This window comes from Drosophila suzukii, chromosome 3 (assembly GCF_043229965.1).
Source record: "Drosophila suzukii chromosome 3, CBGP_Dsuzu_IsoJpt1.0, whole genome shotgun sequence".
Taxonomy (NCBI): domain Eukaryota; kingdom Metazoa; phylum Arthropoda; class Insecta; order Diptera; family Drosophilidae; genus Drosophila; species Drosophila suzukii.
Window position 1 is genome coordinate 11,074,116 of NC_092082.1, and position 18,254 is coordinate 11,092,369.

The 18,254-nt window shown below is 47.7% G+C and overlaps 4 protein-coding genes across 8 annotated transcripts; 3 read left to right on the top strand and 1 right to left on the bottom strand.

Annotated features, from left to right (window-relative positions):
* The first annotated feature begins 422 nt into the window (after window positions 1-422).
* On the top strand, window positions 423-5,710 carry Idh (isocitrate dehydrogenase [NADP] cytoplasmic). 4 transcript variants are annotated; one of them, XM_065864544.2, is made up of 3 exons: window positions 490-507; window positions 3,332-3,467; window positions 4,215-5,710. In XM_065864544.2, the coding sequence occupies exons 2-3, from the start codon at window positions 3,366-3,368 to the stop codon at window positions 5,463-5,465; spliced, it is 1,353 nt and encodes a 450-aa protein (XP_065720616.2). In that variant the 5' UTR covers window positions 490-507; window positions 3,332-3,365; the 3' UTR covers window positions 5,466-5,710. The 4 variants fall into 4 exon arrangements, with proteins under 4 accessions (XP_016934011.2, XP_065720616.2, XP_070852162.1 ...); XM_070996061.1 differs by lacking the exon at window positions 490-507 and adding an exon at window positions 4,036-4,092 and having other exon boundaries at window positions 3,007-3,467; window positions 4,185-5,710; XM_070996062.1 differs by lacking the exon at window positions 490-507 and adding an exon at window positions 4,036-4,092 and having other exon boundaries at window positions 3,009-3,467.
* A 91-nt stretch (window positions 5,711-5,801) lies between these two features.
* On the top strand, window positions 5,802-10,313 carry Culd (CUB and LDLa domain). 2 transcript variants are annotated; one of them, XM_017078516.4, is made up of 6 exons: window positions 5,802-6,110; window positions 6,173-6,503; window positions 6,567-6,971; window positions 7,715-8,083; window positions 8,371-9,075; window positions 9,155-10,313. In XM_017078516.4, exons 1-6 carry the CDS (start codon window positions 5,811-5,813, stop codon window positions 10,036-10,038), a joined length of 2,994 nt encoding a protein of 997 aa, XP_016934005.2. In that variant the 5' UTR covers window positions 5,802-5,810; the 3' UTR covers window positions 10,039-10,313. The 2 variants fall into 2 exon arrangements, with proteins under 2 accessions (XP_016934005.2, XP_016934006.2); XM_017078517.4 differs by having other exon boundaries at window positions 9,141-9,565.
* GAPcenA (GTPase activating protein and centrosome-associated) lies at window positions 10,302-16,073 on the bottom strand. Its single transcript, XM_017078514.4, has 9 exons — window positions 15,169-16,073; window positions 14,587-14,865; window positions 14,201-14,384; window positions 13,950-14,137; window positions 12,786-13,882; window positions 12,543-12,731; window positions 11,756-12,475; window positions 11,242-11,694; window positions 10,302-10,840 (listed from the first exon to the last, which is right to left on the bottom strand). Exons 1-9 carry the CDS (start codon window positions 15,476-15,478, stop codon window positions 10,673-10,675), a joined length of 3,588 nt encoding a protein of 1,195 aa, XP_016934003.2. The 5' UTR covers window positions 15,479-16,073; the 3' UTR covers window positions 10,302-10,672.
* Window positions 16,074-16,462: 389 nt separating this feature from the next.
* LOC108013277 (heat shock 70 kDa protein 14) lies at window positions 16,463-18,248 on the top strand. Its single transcript, XM_017079048.4, has one exon. The coding sequence runs from the start codon at window positions 16,591-16,593 to the stop codon at window positions 18,130-18,132; it is 1,542 nt and encodes a 513-aa protein (XP_016934537.1). The 5' UTR covers window positions 16,463-16,590; the 3' UTR covers window positions 18,133-18,248.
* Window positions 18,249-18,254: the final 6 nt, after the last annotated feature.

Genomic DNA, 18,254 nt, shown 5'->3' on the forward strand with positions numbered 1-18,254 from the left:
AACTCCATTCAAATTATTTTTAAATGCAGTGTGAACACAAAGTGTTGGCCAAATGGACTGTTCTTGTTCTTACTAAAAAAATTTTTTTTTTTTGAAACTCTAGCGGCTGTAGTCATGTGTCTCAATTAAAAACAAATGTTTATACTTAAAACAGCCTTTTATATTAAAATACCGAATCTTAAAATTCAACAAAAATATCTTTTTAAACAATAAAAACTTCCCGCCCAGATCTAGCTACAAAAGCTATAAAAGCAAAGGCTAGCTTAACAAGAGATGGCAACCCGGAAAGAGCTTTTCAATAACAGCTGTTCCGCCAAACATGTTTTTATCTACAGAATTATCTTTTGGGGCTCCCACATCAGGCCACCACTGGCTTGTTGTCGGCCCCAAAATCCCCAAATCACTTATTCGCTGAGTTTGATTGGGAGTGGTTCGCCATTTTTCGGTCGCCAAATAAAACAGTCCGTGTTCTTACATTCTAAATCGGCATTTGAAATATTCTGCAAGGTAAGTGGCTCACTCGGCGGTTATATAAAGCGGTTCTAACGCACCCACCCACTTTTATCTCATTTCGCTCGATTATTGACTGCACTTTCAACGCTGACTTGCAATTTATCCGGGCAAATAAAAAATGGAGAATTTCCAAAACGGTCTCGGTTATGTAGATTGCAAAAAAATTCGAGACTTGTTTATGCGAAAAATTTGCGTTGTTTAAGTGTATGCATAACCCCTGGCCCCAACCCTAACCCATTTATCAACGAACTTTCCCCACCGGTCTCTGTTTTTGTATGCAATTTATCTGTCTGCCGCTGTGTTTGTTTTTTCTCTGCACCGGTTTGCCTCCTCGAAAGAGATACATAGATAAAAAGGAAAAAAGAGATGAAAGAGAGGGGTGTATATGGGGGGACAGAGACAGACACGTAGTCATTCCTCCACCTGATTCTCCAGGTGCGTCCAAAGTTTAATCTTGAATTCGTGTCGACATTTTAATTAAACCTACACAATTACTATGCATATCTGCAAATAGATTGTTCGCGAACATCTCCAGATAGCCAGAAAAGGGCTCGTACTTCTTAAGGACTTTTGTGATAAGCAAAGAATAACCGTTTTTTGCCACAAATTTTATTTAAAATTTCATTTTTAAAAACAACATGTTGATTTATTTTTTAAATTATAAAAAAATTATTAGTAAATTTTTTTCAAACTTAATTCAGTTTTATAACATTTCAGTTTTAAAAACAAAATGTTGATGTTTTTTAAGTTATAAAAAAATTATCAAAATTATTTATCAAAATTTAAGTTATAAAAATTTTATAACCATTTTAATGTACGTGCTATAACTTTGTTTTTAAGAACTTTCTACTTTTTATGGGGTTTGTTAATTAGGTGATAAAACTAAAACAGTTGCCGGGTCGTAACATTTTAATTTCTAACTTACAAAGCAAACACCTTTTCAATTAAGGAATACAATTAAAATAAAAAGTTAATTTTTATAAAAATTATAAATTATAAATTTAATATAAATAAATTTACTCACACTTGATTAAGTTTTAAAACCACTTTAATGTACATGCTATAACTTTGTTTTTAAGAACTTTCTTCTTTAAATGGGGTTTGTTAATTAGGTAATAAAATTAAAACAGCTGCCGGGTCGTAACATTTTAATTTCTAACTTACAAAGCAAACACCTTTTTCAATTAAAGAATACAAATAAAAGTAAATATAATTTGAAAACTTTTAACGTGTTCCGCTTTGAAAATAAGTTTCGAATAAAAATTAATGAGATTTAGTAATGGAAGGGTATATGAATAAGATTATTTGATGTATTATCATTATATGAATTGCAGAAGTTTTATTGTATATTCTGTGGAAGAATTTTTCAGTACCCATTATAACATTATTATTTTATTAAAAATTTATTTATTTATTTTATTAAAAAATGGTATAGAAAAAATATGAAAATTAGTAGGAAGGTAAATCTTTCAAAATTTTACGTAAAGTCCAAAGGTCAAAGGCTAACATTTTTTGCAATAAAAATGAATCTTAAATTTAAATATGTCTAAATAATTAAAATTTTCTAGAATTCCACAATTTTTTGTGATGCAAAAGTTTAACCCAACTACTTTTAAGTTAAATTAGGAAATGAGAAAATCCAGATTGATTAAATCTAGAGTATTTGAGCTTCGTCATTGCATTACCAATGCCAAATCTTATCAGGGGGAGTGGAGTTTGATATTGTGTACCGTATTCGAAGTCTGCCACACGGTCATGAAAAGCCGCTTGTGAAATTCGCTTGGTGAAAGCATAAATATTGTTTTTTCGGTCGCCAACCTCCTTTTTGCACCCAATTGTGGGCGTGGCCCCTGGCTTATGGCGTGTTTAGCGATCGCGCCACCTCGGCATGTTATTTAGGTTGTGGAAGATACATACATACAACTAAAGATCCAAAGATCTCTTTATAAAAGCTAGACGCTAACGTTATTTAAATTAAAAGAAAAACCCCAAAAAAAAATCGCGCAATTGCTATTATATTATACAAGTGAACGGAATTTACTGGGGAGATAAGAAACGTAGACATATTAATTTAATCAGAGCGAGCCTCCTTCGCACCAATAAAACACATTGGCGCTCAAATTTGAAAATTATCTAAGCTTTGACATGTCATTACGCATCACTGTTGAGTATCGTTATCGATATCACGAAAGGGCAGCTGATGGAAAATTTAAATGACAAGAAGATAAGTGTAAAAACTTCTTAAGTGCCACGCGCTGTTTTGAATAATTATATTTTTAGATTCACTATCTGGTCAAGTCCACCGTGAACTTAAAATAAAAGTGTTTAGCCCCCAAAAGTGGAAAAGTTTTTGCACAGCTGATAAAAGCAACAGTTGGTAGTGGGAGAGAGAGAGAGCGCTGACAAGAAGAAAGAGAGGGGGAATGCCACCCGCAATGCCAAACCGATTGGCAGGTCAGCCGGCGATAACGATTACATGTTTACGCGTTCGCCGAAGTGTTTGTTGTTTATTGCTCTTGTAACATAATTAATTAAAACTGCGAAGTGCTCTGAGTGATGTGAGAGCAGCTTATCAAAGTCCGCGGGCTAAATCTTATCTGTCCGGTTATTAAGTACGTTGTGATTACGCCGATTGCGCAACCATTTGATTATACGGAGAGTCTCGAAACGAAACTGCAGCGAATAACGGCACTACAGTTATCAGTTACAGTTGGGACGCCCACAGCTTTTGTCCGGAGTTCTCTCGTTTTCCCGGGGTTCCAGTGTCAGTCGTATTGTTCCAGATTGGTGACAAAACAATTTCGTCTCTCGTTTCCAGTCGGTTCATTCATTCATAATTACCAAGTTGTAAAATGTTCGCCCTGCGCCGCACAGCCGCAATGATGACGTCGGTCCACCGGCAGACGCAGCTCACCCAAGCCGTTTTCCGGGCCAATTTCGCCATCAGCGCCGCGGTAGGTTCTCCTTGCTTGCTCCTTTGTTGCCCTAAATCTCTGCTTTCTTTTCCAAATTTCGGAGTAGGGTGAGTCGATGTTTTGGAAAAAGTTTTAGAAAGCTGGAAAGTTTCCAAAGATTTTCTTAATATTTTCATTAAATATGATTAAAAAATTTAAACAAAATTGTAATTTTGGTAGTAATTGAATTTGAAGTCTTCACTGTTTTTATTAGAAGTAACTTGTTAAAAAAATTTCATTTTTAATTTTTATGTTTTTTTTTTCACATTTTTAAATCATAACCAACCATAATCGTAATATACAATTATTAAAGTTACAAACCTGAAATTTTCCAAGTTAGAAAGTTTTTTATATTTTTTGTTTGACGCAATATTCAGCGATATTTTGGAAGTTATACGATTAATTAGGGAGAGGTTAGAGAATACCCATAAAAATCGTTGCTCTCTGTTTTCAATCAACACAGATCGACCCACCCTATCCCAGCCGGAACAAAGTTCACTTTGCTTTGACCGCCTGTCACTTTCTCATCGTCATAAGAATAAGTTTCGCCTGTATCACCTGTGTCTAGGAGCCCAGTACCCACAAGATATCCATGGATAATGAACGGATTGCCGCCGTGAGTGAGGTGAATGCCCCTACACGCCAGCTTTCAGACACAAATTCATATTTCACCCATGTACATGCATAGCTAATAAGATTACCACCCTCCCCTTCAAGCACTCATTTGTGGTATGCTCCTCCGAACAGATGGCCCAGAAGATCCCAGCAGGACCCGTGGTGGATGTCCTTGGTGACGAGATGACCCGCATCATCTGGGACTCGATCAAGAACAAGCTGATCCTGCCCTTCCTGGACATTGAGCTGCATACCTACGATCTGGGCATTGAGTACCGTGACCAGACCGAAGACCAGGTGACCATTGACTGCGCCGAGGCCATCAAGAAGTACAATGTGGGCATCAAGTGCGCCACCATCACGCCCGACGAGAAGCGCGTGGAGGAGTTCAAGCTGAAGAAGATGTGGAAGTCGCCCAACGGCACCATCCGTAACATTCTGGGAGGCACCGTCTTCCGTGAGGCCATCATCTGCAAGAATGTGCCCCGCTTGGTCACCGGCTGGCAGAAGCCCATCGTGATCGGTCGCCACGCCCACGCTGATCAGTACAAGGCCGTGGACTATGTGGTTCCCGGTCCCGGCAAGCTGCACCTTACCTGGAAGGGCGCTGACGGACAGGTGATCGACGAAGTCATCAATGACTTCAAGGGACCTGGTGTTGCCCTGGGAATGTTCAACACGGACGACTCCATTGTGGACTTTGCTCACGCTTCGTTCAAGTTCGCTCTGGACCGCAAGTTGCCGTTGTACATGAGCACCAAGAACACCATTCTGAAGAAGTACGATGGTCGCTTCAAGGACATTTTCGAGGACCTCTACAACAAGCAGTACAAGAAGGAGTACGAGGCGGCGGGCATCTGGTATGAGCACCGCCTCATCGACGACATGGTGGCCTATGCCATGAAGTCCGAGGGTGGCTTCGTGTGGGCCTGCAAGAACTACGACGGTGATGTGCAGTCAGACTCCGTTGCCCAGGGCTACGGATCTCTGGGTCTGATGACCTCCGTGCTGCTGTGCCCCGACGGCAAGACCGTGGAGGCGGAGGCCGCTCACGGAACGGTGACTCGTCACTTCCGCTTCTACCAGCAGGGCAAGGAGACCTCCACCAACCCCATTGCCTCGATCTTCGCCTGGACCCGTGGTCTGCTGCACCGCGCCAAGCTGGACGACAACGAGCCGCTGAAGCAGTTCGCCGAGACCCTGGAGCAGGTGTGCATCGACACCATCGAGGGTGGTGCCATGACCAAGGATCTGGCCATCTGCATCAAGGGCAGCATTAGCGCCGTGGAGCGCAAGGACTACCAGGAGACATTCGAGTTCATGGACACGCTGGCCAAGAACCTGGAGGCCGCCCTGGCCAAGAACGCCGCCGCCGCCAAGTGACTACCCGGCGCACAGTCGCAGGCCTCGCATCTCTAGGAAACCACTCAGCGAAGCCCCGTCCCCGTCACCATATTCACTACACTTCCATTCGTTTATGTAGATGTGCATGTCCTAGGCTAACTATCCGTGTCCTCCATGCATGTTCCACACTGTTTCATTGTCTCTGCGAGACGCTAAAAGAACCCTGATTTCCCCTTAACGTCTAACGGAAAAGAAATTTCAAATAAATGTATTTTTATACTGGACTCGAGAGGTCTTTAACCCAATCGAGGGTGGGCTTGTTACGAGGCCCCAGGTCCACTTGTGCGGCTTCTTGTGGGTCCGGGTTTATTGGATTTGCCAGCGATGTGGCCACAGTCGTGTTTCTACACTAGGCGGCACCACACCGAGAACATTCAAGCGGAAGGGGATCAGGATCCGGTGAGGAGGGAGAATCTATCGATGCTAGCCGCAGTACTGGGCTATGGCTACCTGGTGGCCTACGTGATCTGCCTGATTTGCTGGCGAGGAGAGGCGTATCCGGCCAGCAATAGCTACCGGGATCTGGATATTTGCAACCACTGGGACGGAAGGCGGCACTTCCTTGAGCTGGGCAGTCCAGCCGGAGAGTTACATGCCCGCAATGTTACGACCACAGCCTATCGGGTGAGTTTTTCCACCAGCGGATCTCGCAAGGATTGGGTCAGAAACAATCAATTACGAAACAGAGCTCACCGCTGGGCTTCAAGAACGATGCAGTGGCGGGGGATGTTTGGTACCAGTGCAGTCTGGAGCTGGTGACCTGTGCCGAATGCGTCATCCGGGTGGCCTTTACCTATGCCAACTTCTCCAAGAGCTGTGGCAATACGGGTGGCAAGTCCAGCATGTGTCCCTGTGAGCACATCCAGTTCTCAGAGCCGCCCTACGATTCCACCATTTCCGGTCAGGAGTTCTGTGGCGATGGCAAGGTATTCCGGAGCAAAACCAGAACACTGCAGTTAAAGTTCTTCTACAGGGTCAACAGCGCCCACGTCTTTTCGCTGCAATACTTCTCAGAACGTAAGATAAAGAACTTCTAAGCTTAATTTCAATGCAGTTCTATCTAGATTTTCCGCGGTATAGGCAACGTCCGGATAGTCAGTGGTTCCCCCAAGCAGTCCATTGTGGGAAACGGGAGTACAAAGTACCAACCCCAGGTGATCTCTACGCCGTACTTCCCCATGCCGTATCCCCGCGACTACGGAATCGAGCACATCCTCACCTGCGAGGCGGACAACTGCCAAGTGCGCTTGGACTTCACCGACTTCCAGCTGGGTCTGGCCTCCACTTTGGAGATCTTCGACTCCAATGGCCAGATGTTGGACTCCTATACGGGTGAGCACTTCCGTCCGCCCATCACGGTGAGCAGCGGCAAGTCGCTACTCTTGCAGTTCCGTGGTAATTCAGCCACTGGAGTGGGTTTTCGAGCCGAAGTCAGCTTTGTGTCGTCCAAGCAGCTGAAGGACGAGCGACTGGTGCCCTATACCGGTGAGTGTGATTGATTCAGTACACTGAAAACAATACAGAAATTATAAACTGGGGGAGCAAGACAAAGAAAAACTATAAAAATATGTTTTACGGAATGTCGTTATCTATTCAATATAATTACTATACACTGAAAAGGTTTGAATACAATTTTAAGTTATTTTTAATTTAAGCACTTTTTAAAAGTTCAGTTAAATATAAGTTATAGAACTTTGAATTCTAAAGGTTAAAAATGTAAAAGGGCTCTAAAAAATTGGTACTAACATTGTTTCTTTCGTGTAGGAATAGGGACCTTTGAATAATTGCCGGATAAGCCGGACACTTGAAGGTCTGCAGGCAATTGTCATATTGATTTTGGCAGTGGGTGGTGGGCTCTTGACGAATATCAATGTCATTGCAAGGCGTTGAAGTGGAAACTAGGTGACACTCTGGATCTGGTTAGTTCTGGTTCGGTAAGACAATCGATTTCTTGGATCATTGCTTAAAGGGTGGTGGCGCCACAGCTCATATATAAGCTTCAAAGGGGTTGGATGGGTTATGCATTGTTGCGGCCTGTTGGTCCGGATATAACAATTCATTTGGGGAAACCATGATGCAAAACCACAGAAATAAATAGGCATAGGCTGCATAATACCAGGGAAATAAAAATGGGTTAAGCAAAATATATGTTATAATCTTAACTAGCATTTAGGTAATACATGTTATTGGGATTATGATTAATCATTCCAAATATTTAATCCTTTTAGATTGTGGGGGAATGGTCACCGGACCCGGTGGCGCCATCACCATGATGAACATGATCGAAAATGCCACAGACGTACGGCTCTTTGACTGCATCTGGATTATCAAGCCTGGCAACAATTACATGATGATGAAAACCCACATCTCCTTGCGGGTGGATGACTTCTACGGAATGGCCGCCCGTTCGGAGCTAACCATACGGCAAGGCACCACCTCGGATGCCGTGGAGATCGAAAACGTGATGTGGCCGAACAACGGACTGAGCAAGGAGAGCCATGTGGCGCCCATCCTCAATGGCTACTACATTCGACTGCGGGGGGTATTCGGGATGTCCTCAAAGCTGGCCATCGTCTACAGCGTCTTCAACTATTTGAGTGAGTACAATTCAAAGTTTGGAAGTTCCTAAAGGACTATACTCCTGAAATACTGCATTTAAGATAACAAAAGCCAAGTTCAAACGATTATAATTTGATAATTGGACTTTATTCGAGAAAAAAAGTTCTTGAAATCACGACGCAATTATTCTCAAGTTGGGTTTTCGAGATGAAGTGTTTTTAAAATAGCAATAAAATGAATTCGATATTGTTTAACGAGACGAAACTAGGCTTCCGATTTTTCTTCGTAGTGTGCATATTAACAGTATTACATTTCTTTGAATTAGATTGCTACATTGGCTCGGAGTTTCTGTGCGGGAACAACCACTGCATCTCTATTCGACTCCACTGCGATGGCTTCGATCACTGTGGGGATGGCAGCGATGAGCCTGATTCCTGCGAGGAGGACTGGGCCCACCTGCACCACGATCGCCGCTGGTACTCCCACAAGCCCAACTACTACTTTCCCAAAATAGACCAGTATCCGGATCTTAAGACGGCCACAGGAATCTTTATCATCAGCACGTTGGGTATATTCGGAGTCCTCTCCGGCTGGATGGTAATCCTGTACAGGATGGGGGTGAGAGCACGCCACCAGCGAGAGCTGCAGAGTCACCTGCAGACGATCAGTGAGCTGCTGGACCGCCAGGATGAGGATCGCACGCCCGACGAACCTCCAAGCTATGAAGCGCCACCCGACTACGAGGAGGTGATCAAGGTGGGCATGCAGCAGGAGCTGCGGGAGCCACGTCGCCAGCGACGCGCCCGTCGTGGTCCGCCTCGGGATCGAAGCTGCAGTCGCGCCCCCAGCAATTGCACCATGCAATCGGTACTCCCACTTCATCGCAGCTGCAGCCTGGAGAGGGATCAAGAGCAGCCCAGTACCTCGGCGGCGGCCATGACCCACGCTGTGGCTGCCACGGACACCACGGAGGATGCCGAGCAGGTCCAGACGATGGCCCAGCGGATGCTCCTCGCCACGGCTATTTGTGGTAGGTTGTCGGGTTCCCCACACCCCAATCCCAATCCCGCCCTGCAGTCGCTAACTTACCCACAGAGTCCCACTTGCAGGCACTGCAGTCACGTCTCTCCCGGCAGCAAAGGAGCCTGCGATCCGGCTCAAATCCGTGGGGATTTCAGCGGGCCCGCCACCGCTATCCGCTGGGGGTGAACTATCCGCAGCCGGTGGGCCAGCCACGACGCCTGGTAGCACGGCAGATGAGTGCACCCAGGGAGGCGACTCACTCAGCATTTCACTCACTCTAGGCCTGCCCTCCACGACAACCGAGAGCACGGCGACCTCCGACCAGAACCAATACCAGAATCAGGGTCTGGATCAGACCAGCAGCAACTGCACGGAGCACACGTACCTGAAGAGATCGTGGCTGGTGGTGCAACAGGTTCCGCCTGGAAGGGGTTACAGGGTCCGGAGGCTGCGGCACACTTTTTCCTCCCCCGAAGCCTTCACTAGTGATGAGCTGCAGATGCCGTACCCCGATTTCCTAAGCTACGGCACCAATCTTCCGCATGAGCGGAGTAGCAGTAACTTTGGCTCCGAATTGTCGAGGGACCCATCGAGTTATAGTGTGGGAAAGCGAGCTCGCTTAACCGCCGAGGACGCAAGTGAATCGGAAACCATTACCAGGGAGCTGGAGCACTCCAACCAGACCCTTCAGTCGCATGTGATAGCGGAGACCCCTCCGAATCACAGCGAAAGTGAGAGCGAGGGGGAGCAGAAGGTTTCCTGCTTTGGTGCCGTGGCCCAGCGTCCCAAGAGGCGACATCGCAGTCATGTGAGGAGCCGATCCTTTAGCAATGCAGGCGGTGGCAGTGCCGGAAGGAGGCGTCATATCCAGCGCAGCTCGTCGGCTGATCTTCTGATGAACTATGCCACAATGGCGGTCTCGACGCCACAAAAAAGATCCGAGGGTATGCAGCGATTGTTCTTCATCTAAGCGGGGACTTAAGATTGGGGTGCGAGTAAGCGGAACGATAGTATTAAAGCCTGGTGTGATTCTGGTCGGGATCTAGTCACCCTTAAATAAACCTGTTCCTTGTTCGAAAGGTATTAACTTGTTGGAATTGAAATTGTTTTAATGTAATGTTTGAAGATTTCTAAAATTATTATTTCCAACTCCAACAAGTTAATCTGGATTGGGAATTGGTTTCTACGTTTGTATTCTATATTATATATACCACAGCGTAAAATAAATAACTATTTAGCTTTTAATTGGTTACTTTATTCATTTATAGCGTTATACGTGTAGCAATAGTCAGTGCAGGTCAACCTGTGCCCCGGATTAGGTCATAAAACAACAACAAAGCTTCCCCGCCCAAGTCCTCTGAGATACACACCCATCCACCAACTGATCAAGGGCACATCTTGACGAGCACTGACTTTCGGGTGCCTCAAAGGTGCAAAATAATAAAAATCTATTACTCGCGTATATATGGAAATCAAAATGCACATTTGTATATGTATATATAGACGAATATGATAAATAATACCAAGGCGTAGTCAATGCCGTAGGTCTGCCTGCTATCCAGATCCACCTACGTTGTATCTGTGTGTTTTCCGGACTTCGGATCCTACTGTTGCAACTGCTGCTTGAGATTCTCGGCGAGGGATTTGCCCGTGTCCAGGGGCACCACTATATTGCGCAGACTGTCGATGCTGTTTCGCAGCTTGGTGGCCTGGAATTTGCTGGGCAACTTGGGTGACCCTCCCACCGAGGCAAATGCAAAGGTCTTGTACTCCTGGGCAGCCATCCAGAAGGATCAATAATATTGGGTTTAGTATACTATTCTATATATAGGTAACGGGGTTTTATTTGCAACGCAAAATATCAATAAAATCATAAGCATGGGAGCTAACAGAAACAGCAGGAAAGTTCAATGCCTGCGTAAAGTCGACTAAATAAAGATTTTCCATATGTGTATGTCATGGTGTGTGAGGGTTAGCGAGTGTTTAAATTATACAATGATAAGTAATGGTTGGGTACTCCCAGAGAGCTTAAAGTATTTCGACAACATTCTTGGAGCTCAGCTCTTAAGCTGATTACCCATATCTTAATAATAGAAATCATACATACAAAAACTTAATATAGTGAACTGAAAAAATATCAGATAATTGGCCGGATCACTGGTCCCTAAGTTACCTGGTTGCCGCTGGGGGAGCTGGCCTCGCTGAGGGTCGTGGGCGCCTGGCCCATGTAGGACTGGAATGTGGGCGTCGGTCCGCCACTGCCATTATCCCGCTGGCCACCGCGCGTGGTTACCTTCTCCTGCAGCGAGTTGAAGGTCTTCGATAGCCAAGGCTGCCAGCTATTGCGGTTCGTCTGCAGTTCACTGAGCGTGTTGCTTAGCTGATGGTTAAGGTCCTGGTTCTTGCATTCCGCCTCCACCTGAGCAAGTTTTGCCTGGGCCAACTCCAACTCCAGTTCACGAATGCGCTGCGAGGCGGCGTTGAGCGGATCAAGCGGACCCAGTGGGTGTTCATTGGCATTCCGCATGGCATCTGTTTGCCGCCTAGTGTTGCCGCCATCTGACTTGGCGTTGTCATTGCTGGCGTCGATCTTCTGCTGGCAATCCCGGCAGTTGGAAACCATGTGCTGAAAGTAAGGGGCAAAATGAATACTCTAAAGTGAGGAATGTCTTTCCTTCAGCACTTACCATCACTTTGCCCAGAGTCTCGCTAAGCGTGTTCATGTCCTGCTCCTGGCGCTGTATGATTTGTTTGTATTCCTGTATAATGCCTGTGTGCTTTTTCTCCTTCTCCACAGCTCGCTCCTTGGCGGAGATCAGCTGCTTATTGAGCGCATCAATGTCGGCCTGCATCTTGCGCCTCTCCTCGCCGAAGCGGTTCTCATAGATCTGCGCCTCCTTCTCCAGACGCTCCTTGTGTTGCTTTTTCAGCAGGAACTCCTCCTCGTACTGCTTCAACTTTTTAATCTTACGCTCGCAGGCCTGTTTCATAACCTTGCGAGCCTGGCTGGAGCTGCGGCACTTCTTTGGCAACGTTACGCGGAAATACTTGAGAATGCCCTCAAAATCAAGCTGTCGCAAATCCGATTCGCAGATTGACAGCAGGGTGACGGCCACCTGGAAGAGAACAGGTAGTCCGTCCAGCAAGAAAACATCCAGAACGTGGAACACGAAGCACAGAGGGAATCGGGCTGTATACAAGGTTAGGAACCACTGGGAGGCGTACATGTGCGTCTCAATGCCGCAGGCTGTAAAGTGCTCGTGCAACTTGGGCAGCTGGTCCTTGATCAAACGCTCCAGTTGGTAGAGACGCAAGTAAAGGACTTCGAAGCCAGCCTTGTAGAGATCGCGCAGCCCGTAGTCATACATTAGGGCCACTAGAACACAGAACGCATCCTCCTCGGGCATCTGGAAAAAGGGTTTTTAAGATGTTAGTATGTTTAGCACATAGCGATATACTTTCTTAATCACTCACATGAAGCAGCAGACTAGCCGCAATAAAACTCAGACCCTGGCAGTAGCCGACCTCACTGTCATGAACCGCATACGCCTTGGACACCTTGAAAAGAGCGTCCTGACCAGAGCCACCAGTCTCTTTGAAGCATTTGTGCGCCGGGAAAGTGCGATGAATATCCCGTTGGATAACGGTCTCACATTTGGTTTCCTGCAAGCAAATATTCAATTAAATTCGATCCATAAGGAAAAGCTAACCACTTACTTTGGTGATTAGGATCTTGTACATGTCATTCATCTCCAACTTGCCCTCGACATTGGCCAGTTTCTGCCAGATCTTTTCACGAAGCGCCTCTGGAACTCCAAGGCGGACCAAGGGCGCTAAGTTCTTCGGCCTCTTCTCGCCGTCCCACTCCCGCAGAATGGGATCCCACTCGTCCAGTGTGTCCTGCGAGCAATCCTTGGACACTTCACCAGTGCCACTAAGCAGCGGCTCATCCCCATCGCTGCTGTAATCCGAGGGGCAATCATCCTCAATTGAGGCAATGGACGAACTGCGCACGATGCGCGATAGATTATTCATGCCCATCTTGAGCAGGGAGGAGCTCTGCTGGTTGCCCGGCTGCTCCGTAATCTCCTCCGAAGGGTCAATACTGTTCACTTTCCAGTTGGACTCGTCAGTGCGCTTGAGGTGCAAATAGAAGCGCAACGTCATCGGCCGCTTCGACATGAAATGGTCCATAATACGCATTTCACTGGCCGACTGAATGGTCACTGGTGTCTCGATGACAAATCTAACCGGTTCTTGGATGCGCCGCATCACAATGTCCACGGCCACGGTGAGATTGGTCTTGGACGACTCAAGATTCAACTGCTCAAAGGCCTTCTCCTGAGCTTTCCACTCGGCACGGATGGTATAGGGCCAGGCGGAGTTTGGTTGCGCATTGCTGTCTGATTCGGTAGCTAATCCTGCTCCACCTGGGGCAACGTAGCCCATGCTGTGCATGTCAATCAGATGCATGTCCTTTTGAACCACCAGTTTACCCGGGGCCACAAGGACGCCAAAACATCGTTCGATATGCAATGGTTGAAGAATATTCGACGGAGTCTGTTTGACAGTGATACACACCTCCTTATCTGTGTTTGCCCTAAGCTTAAAGCATCCCCTATCCCGAGGAACTGCGGCAAACGAGTTCTTCGCCACCCTCTCGCGAATCTCCAATGACACTATGAACTCATACCCGGCCGTATTCAAAGGGTTTCCGCTCAAATCCGAGGTTACCGAATTGGCCATCTCGACGGCCGAATTGAGGCTGCAAGTCATACTGGGCGGATAAGTCTGGAATGCCTTCTGAAAGCAGGCTGCGATGGATTTAAAATAAACCACTGGATGAAATCACTCTTAGGCTAAGTTTACGAACTGACTCACCGCTGACTTGATTGACCGCCTCGGGAATATGGCACCGAAATACATGGCACTGGAACAATGCGTCGCCGTGCAGCCAAGTGAATGCAAAGCAGCCGTTCTCCACGGTGTCCACTGGACCTCGATAGTACAAGATTATGCTGGATATCTCATAGGTGGCAATAATCGTATTGCTTTCCGCATCGTGGAGGCTGTAATAGGAGCATTCTGGGCGTTCAGTGAGTCACTTGTGGGGCAGTGAAAACTTTACTCACACCACCAGGCCATCGGAGCAGTTGGGAATGCTGACGGTGATCTTCAGACCCACCGATTTGGATCCACTATTAAGTTCACCCATGATGCGATAGACCTCCGTCTCCGATTTTGGGGCGTTGATGTTGGCAGCGCCCAGGTAGGTGACTCCGGAGAATATGGTGCAGCCCTGATCGATCTCTGAAACTGGGACAGAGAGGAATCTTTGTTAATTGAAAGGTCAAACTGGTTGTTAAGGCAACCTATTGTGTTTCGTTAAGTTTTCAGTAATAGGTGTGTAAAATTTTAAAGTGAACTAGGAGCTTTTGAGTTTATTGCTTTTAATAGATACAAAACGTTGTAAGTATTAGAATATTCTGATGTAAACTGAACTAAGTGATCTACTTACCCTCCTCGTCGGTGGTATCACCCTTCTCCGGCTTCATGGCATCCTGCTTCTCCTCCACGCAGGCGGGACTGGCGTCTATGCAGTCGTAGAACACCGAGTGGCCCACTCTGTTCGAGCTGGAGGCATCGTCCAGGGTCTCCTCGCTCTTGGGAGAGAACAGCGTGCAGGGGAAACGCATCTCGGGATCGGCAGTTCTCCCGCCGGAGCCCGTAAGCGGCAGCGTTAGGGACTTTTGCTGGTGACTCGGGAGACGTTGCGCTATCTTCTCCCCAGCGGCAGCTGCAAATATGTTAATTGTCAATTACGCGGCGAGCAATAACAAGTAACGAATTATGCGGAATTTTGTTTAAGGAAAGTATTATAATTTGGTTTGTTTGTCGATCGTTTCCATGACAGCGTAGCACTGCGGCTCTGCGCCGATAAGATTGCAGCTGGTTGGGCTTACATAGCAATCGCTGGGTGTTTCCAATTTGGGAGCGACTGCGACGATGTGTGCACAGCTGGCGTTGGGCAGCGACTGAGTTTGCTTGAGGAAACCAGGGGCAACCCAATCCACCCTCTCAGTTGTAGTTCTCTACTCACCTACGCCGCGTTCCAACTCCAGATCCCTCAGGGCGTCCGTCATCTCGTGCTGCATGTCGCTCAGGTTGCGATTGTGGGCCATGTCCAGTGTGGGTGAGCGATCTCCTCCAGCTTCCGGGGAAGACAAGGCCAGGGCACTCAGAGAAGTGGGTGGCTTGCCCGCCACCTCCGGCTTGATCCTCTCCTGGTTGACCACCACTTGCTTCACCTGCTCCATGGGACTGGCCATATTACTGTCCGTGACTATTTCGTACTCCCCGCTGGTCGTTATCGAGGATTCCGAGGACTTGGTGCTCAGATTATCATCCATTCCGAACGCTCAAGGTTGGCTCAGGTCCGGGGACTCCAAAATGGTTTCGCTCTTTGTTGTGTGCGAGTGGTGCGTTCTGATTTTCTTTTATCGTAAGCCCTATGAATTGCGCATTTTCAGGGCAGGTAAACAAATCAATTTCCACTCCAAGGCCGCGCACTCGCTTTTTATAGATTTCGGTTTTAATTTGTCCAATTTTTCAACGGAGTCGCATTGTTTGGCTTGGTTCCGCCGTAAATCGATGACGAATCGGTACGGTTTTGTTGGGTTTTTGGGGGCGTACACACACGCGCATGTATGTCACACGGCGCCCACTTCGCGGGGGGGTGGGCGTGTTTAGGGTTGGTGGGCGGTGGGGTCGGCGGGGTCAACAGTTTGCTGCCGTCGCCTTTGGGTTCAGATTCCTATGGATTTTTCGTTTACTAAAGTATCTGTAGGTGATTTCCGTCCACACTGTGGTTTCTGTTTTATGGCCAACACTCTTCGCAACTGTATCACATCGCTTTGACCCAGTTTTGTTGTGTTTTTCGTGGGGCTTTCAGCAATTTTCTTGCAATTTTCCCACTGTTTTGTTTACATATTTTTCAGATAGTGGTGGTCGATAGCAGCCATGGATATCGATAGCGAACAGCTGTCTCGCGTTGTACAGTACTACTTGTTACTAGTGTTGAGTAACTTCTATTCCAAAGAAATCGACTATTTTCAAAAAATAGGGGGATTCTAAATAAAGAAAATATAAATTTTTCATTTCATTAAAAAATGTTGGAGTAACATTGTCCTTAATTGTCAAGTTCATTTTTTGGGTACCATTTCGATGCCTGATCGTTTAAACAATTTTTATGGACTTGTGAAGCATTCTACTGCGTACAGGAAAAAAATTAACAAAAAATAAATATTAAAAAATATTTGTCCAAGAACAGTTTTGAACTCGGTGCTCGTGCCTATCGAAATTGTGACATCTCCAACGCAGTGCCAGTGTTGGCTAATCGAATACGCTGCCCTATAACACTACCGCGCGTGCTGGAAAAAAACGTGCGCGTTCGTTCGTCGCATTTTTGTGTAATAATTCCTGAATTCCGGGTAATCCCGCCTCCGAATCCGACTCCCCAAAGATGTGGCCGCGGTTTGGCATCAAGATTGGCAACAGCACGCTGTGCATCGCCCACGTGCGCGCGGACGGCAAGGCGGAGGTGATCGCCAACAAGCAGGGCGACCGAGTGTCCCAGGCATGCCTTCTCTGGGACGGCGTCTCGGAGATCGAGTGCGGGCTCACGGCCAAGCAGAAGATGGCCACGCGTCCGCGCCAGGCGGTGGCCCACAGCTTCCAGCTGCTGCAGCCCAAGGAACAGATCACGGAGGAGAAGCTGGCCAGTGCGCTGCGGGAAATCCCCTGCGACTTTGACAAGGAGGAACTGGTGTTCCGCATGGAGCACACGGTGCCCTCCGAAAAGGAGGACCAAGATGACCGAGTCGTTACCAAGGACCTCAGTGCCTACCAGGTGACGGTGGAGCTGCTGCGCGCCGAACTGGAGCTGGCCCACCAATACCACACGGACGGGGAACAGGCGCCCATTGCCGTCCTCTCCATACCCAGCTACTATCCTGCCCAGGCCTACAAACTGCTAGCGGAAGCAGCCGAAACCGCAGGCTTCCACGTGGCCCAGATTATCGCCGAGCCCACAGCCGCCGTTCTAGGTTACAGCATCGGGGAGGAGCAGGCGGAACAGCGCCGTCATGTGCTGACCATCAAGTGCGGTGGCCTGTACAGCGACTTTGCCTTATATGCCGTGCAAAACGGACTATTCGTTCAGCTGGCCACTTTCGGACCCTTCCCCATCGGCGGCCGTCAGTTCACCGAGGCTCTGGTGCAGTTCATCTGCGAGGAATTCCGCCGCAAGTACAAGCTGGATCCACATGAGTCGCGTCGCTCGGTGGCCAAAATCCGCACCGCCGCCGCCAACTGCAAACACATCCTGACCACGATGCCCTCCACGCAACTGTATATCGACTCTCTGATGGACGGCGTTGACTTCAATGCCCAGATGTCGCGCGCCCGCTTCGAGAGCCTCATCCAGCCGGTGATCAACAACCTCATCCAACAGCTGGGCGAATGCGTAGAGCAGGCGCAAAAGGAGCATCCCAGCCTGACCAGCATAGATGACATCGTGCTGCTGGGCGCCACCATGCAGATTCCCAAGCTTCAGGCGGCCGTGGGAGCCCGCTTTCCGGACGCCAAGCTGCACAACAGCCATTCGGCGGACGAGGTGGTGGCCATTGGGTGCGCCCGCCAAGCCAACTGCTTGATTGAACCTCTCGAACAGCAGCTGCACAAGGACGACGACTGTGTGGTTTCCGAGGATGATCTGTACATCTGGCACGGCAATGACGAGGCCAACGCCAAGTTGGTTCTGGGCAGAGGGAGTGTTCTGCCCGCCAAGATAAGGATATCACTGCCTCGATCTGAAGAGGGAAAGGGTGACGAAGAGGGCAAGGGAGCCGCTTCATTTAAGTTGCGCACTGGAGAGAGCGAGATATTGGCCCGCCTGCCCGATAGCACGACGCCGGAGGATGGGCTCTATCAGCTGGAGGTCGAGGTGGACCTGGACGATAAGGACGGCAACGTGGTGCCGCTGGTGCGACTGCGCTGCATGTGAAAGCCGGAATTTAACCCGGATCCTGTGCGCTGTCGCCTAGTCTATTTATTGTTGCTAGCCTAATGATTACAATACAAACACAAAATAAAGATAAATACGAAAGCGGCAAACGAAAACACGAG

Coding starts and splice junctions, on each gene's coding strand:
- Culd (XM_017078516.4), top strand. CDS start 5,811: ATGTGGCCACAGTCGTGTTTCTACACTAGGCGGCACCACACCGAGAAC. Junction 6,111..6,172: donor TTACGACCACAGCCTATCGG/GTGAGTTTTTCC, acceptor ATTACGAAACAG/AGCTCACCGCTGGGCTTCAA. Junction 6,504..6,566: donor GCTGCAATACTTCTCAGAAC/GTAAGATAAAGA, acceptor TCCGCGGTATAG/GCAACGTCCGGATAGTCAGT.
- LOC108013277 (XM_017079048.4), top strand. CDS start 16,591: ATGTGGCCGCGGTTTGGCATCAAGATTGGCAACAGCACGCTGTGCATC.
- GAPcenA (XM_017078514.4), bottom strand. CDS start 15,478: ATGGATGATAATCTGAGCACCAAGTCCTCGGAATCCTCGATAACGACC. Junction 14,138..14,200: donor TGCTCCGATGGCCTGGTGGT/GTGAGTAAAGTT, acceptor CTCCTATTACAG/CCTCCACGATGCGGAAAGCA. Junction 10,841..11,241: donor GCTCCCCCAGCGGCAACCAG/GTAACTTAGGGA, acceptor ATGGCTGCCCAG/GAGTACAAGACCTTTGCATT.
- Idh (XM_070996061.1), top strand. CDS start 3,366: ATGTTCGCCCTGCGCCGCACAGCCGCAATGATGACGTCGGTCCACCGG. Junction 3,468..4,035: donor ATTTCGCCATCAGCGCCGCG/GTAGGTTCTCCT, acceptor ACCTGTGTCTAG/GAGCCCAGTACCCACAAGAT. Junction 4,093..4,184: donor GGATTGCCGCCGTGAGTGAG/GTGAATGCCCCT, acceptor CTCCCCTTCAAG/CACTCATTTGTGGTATGCTC.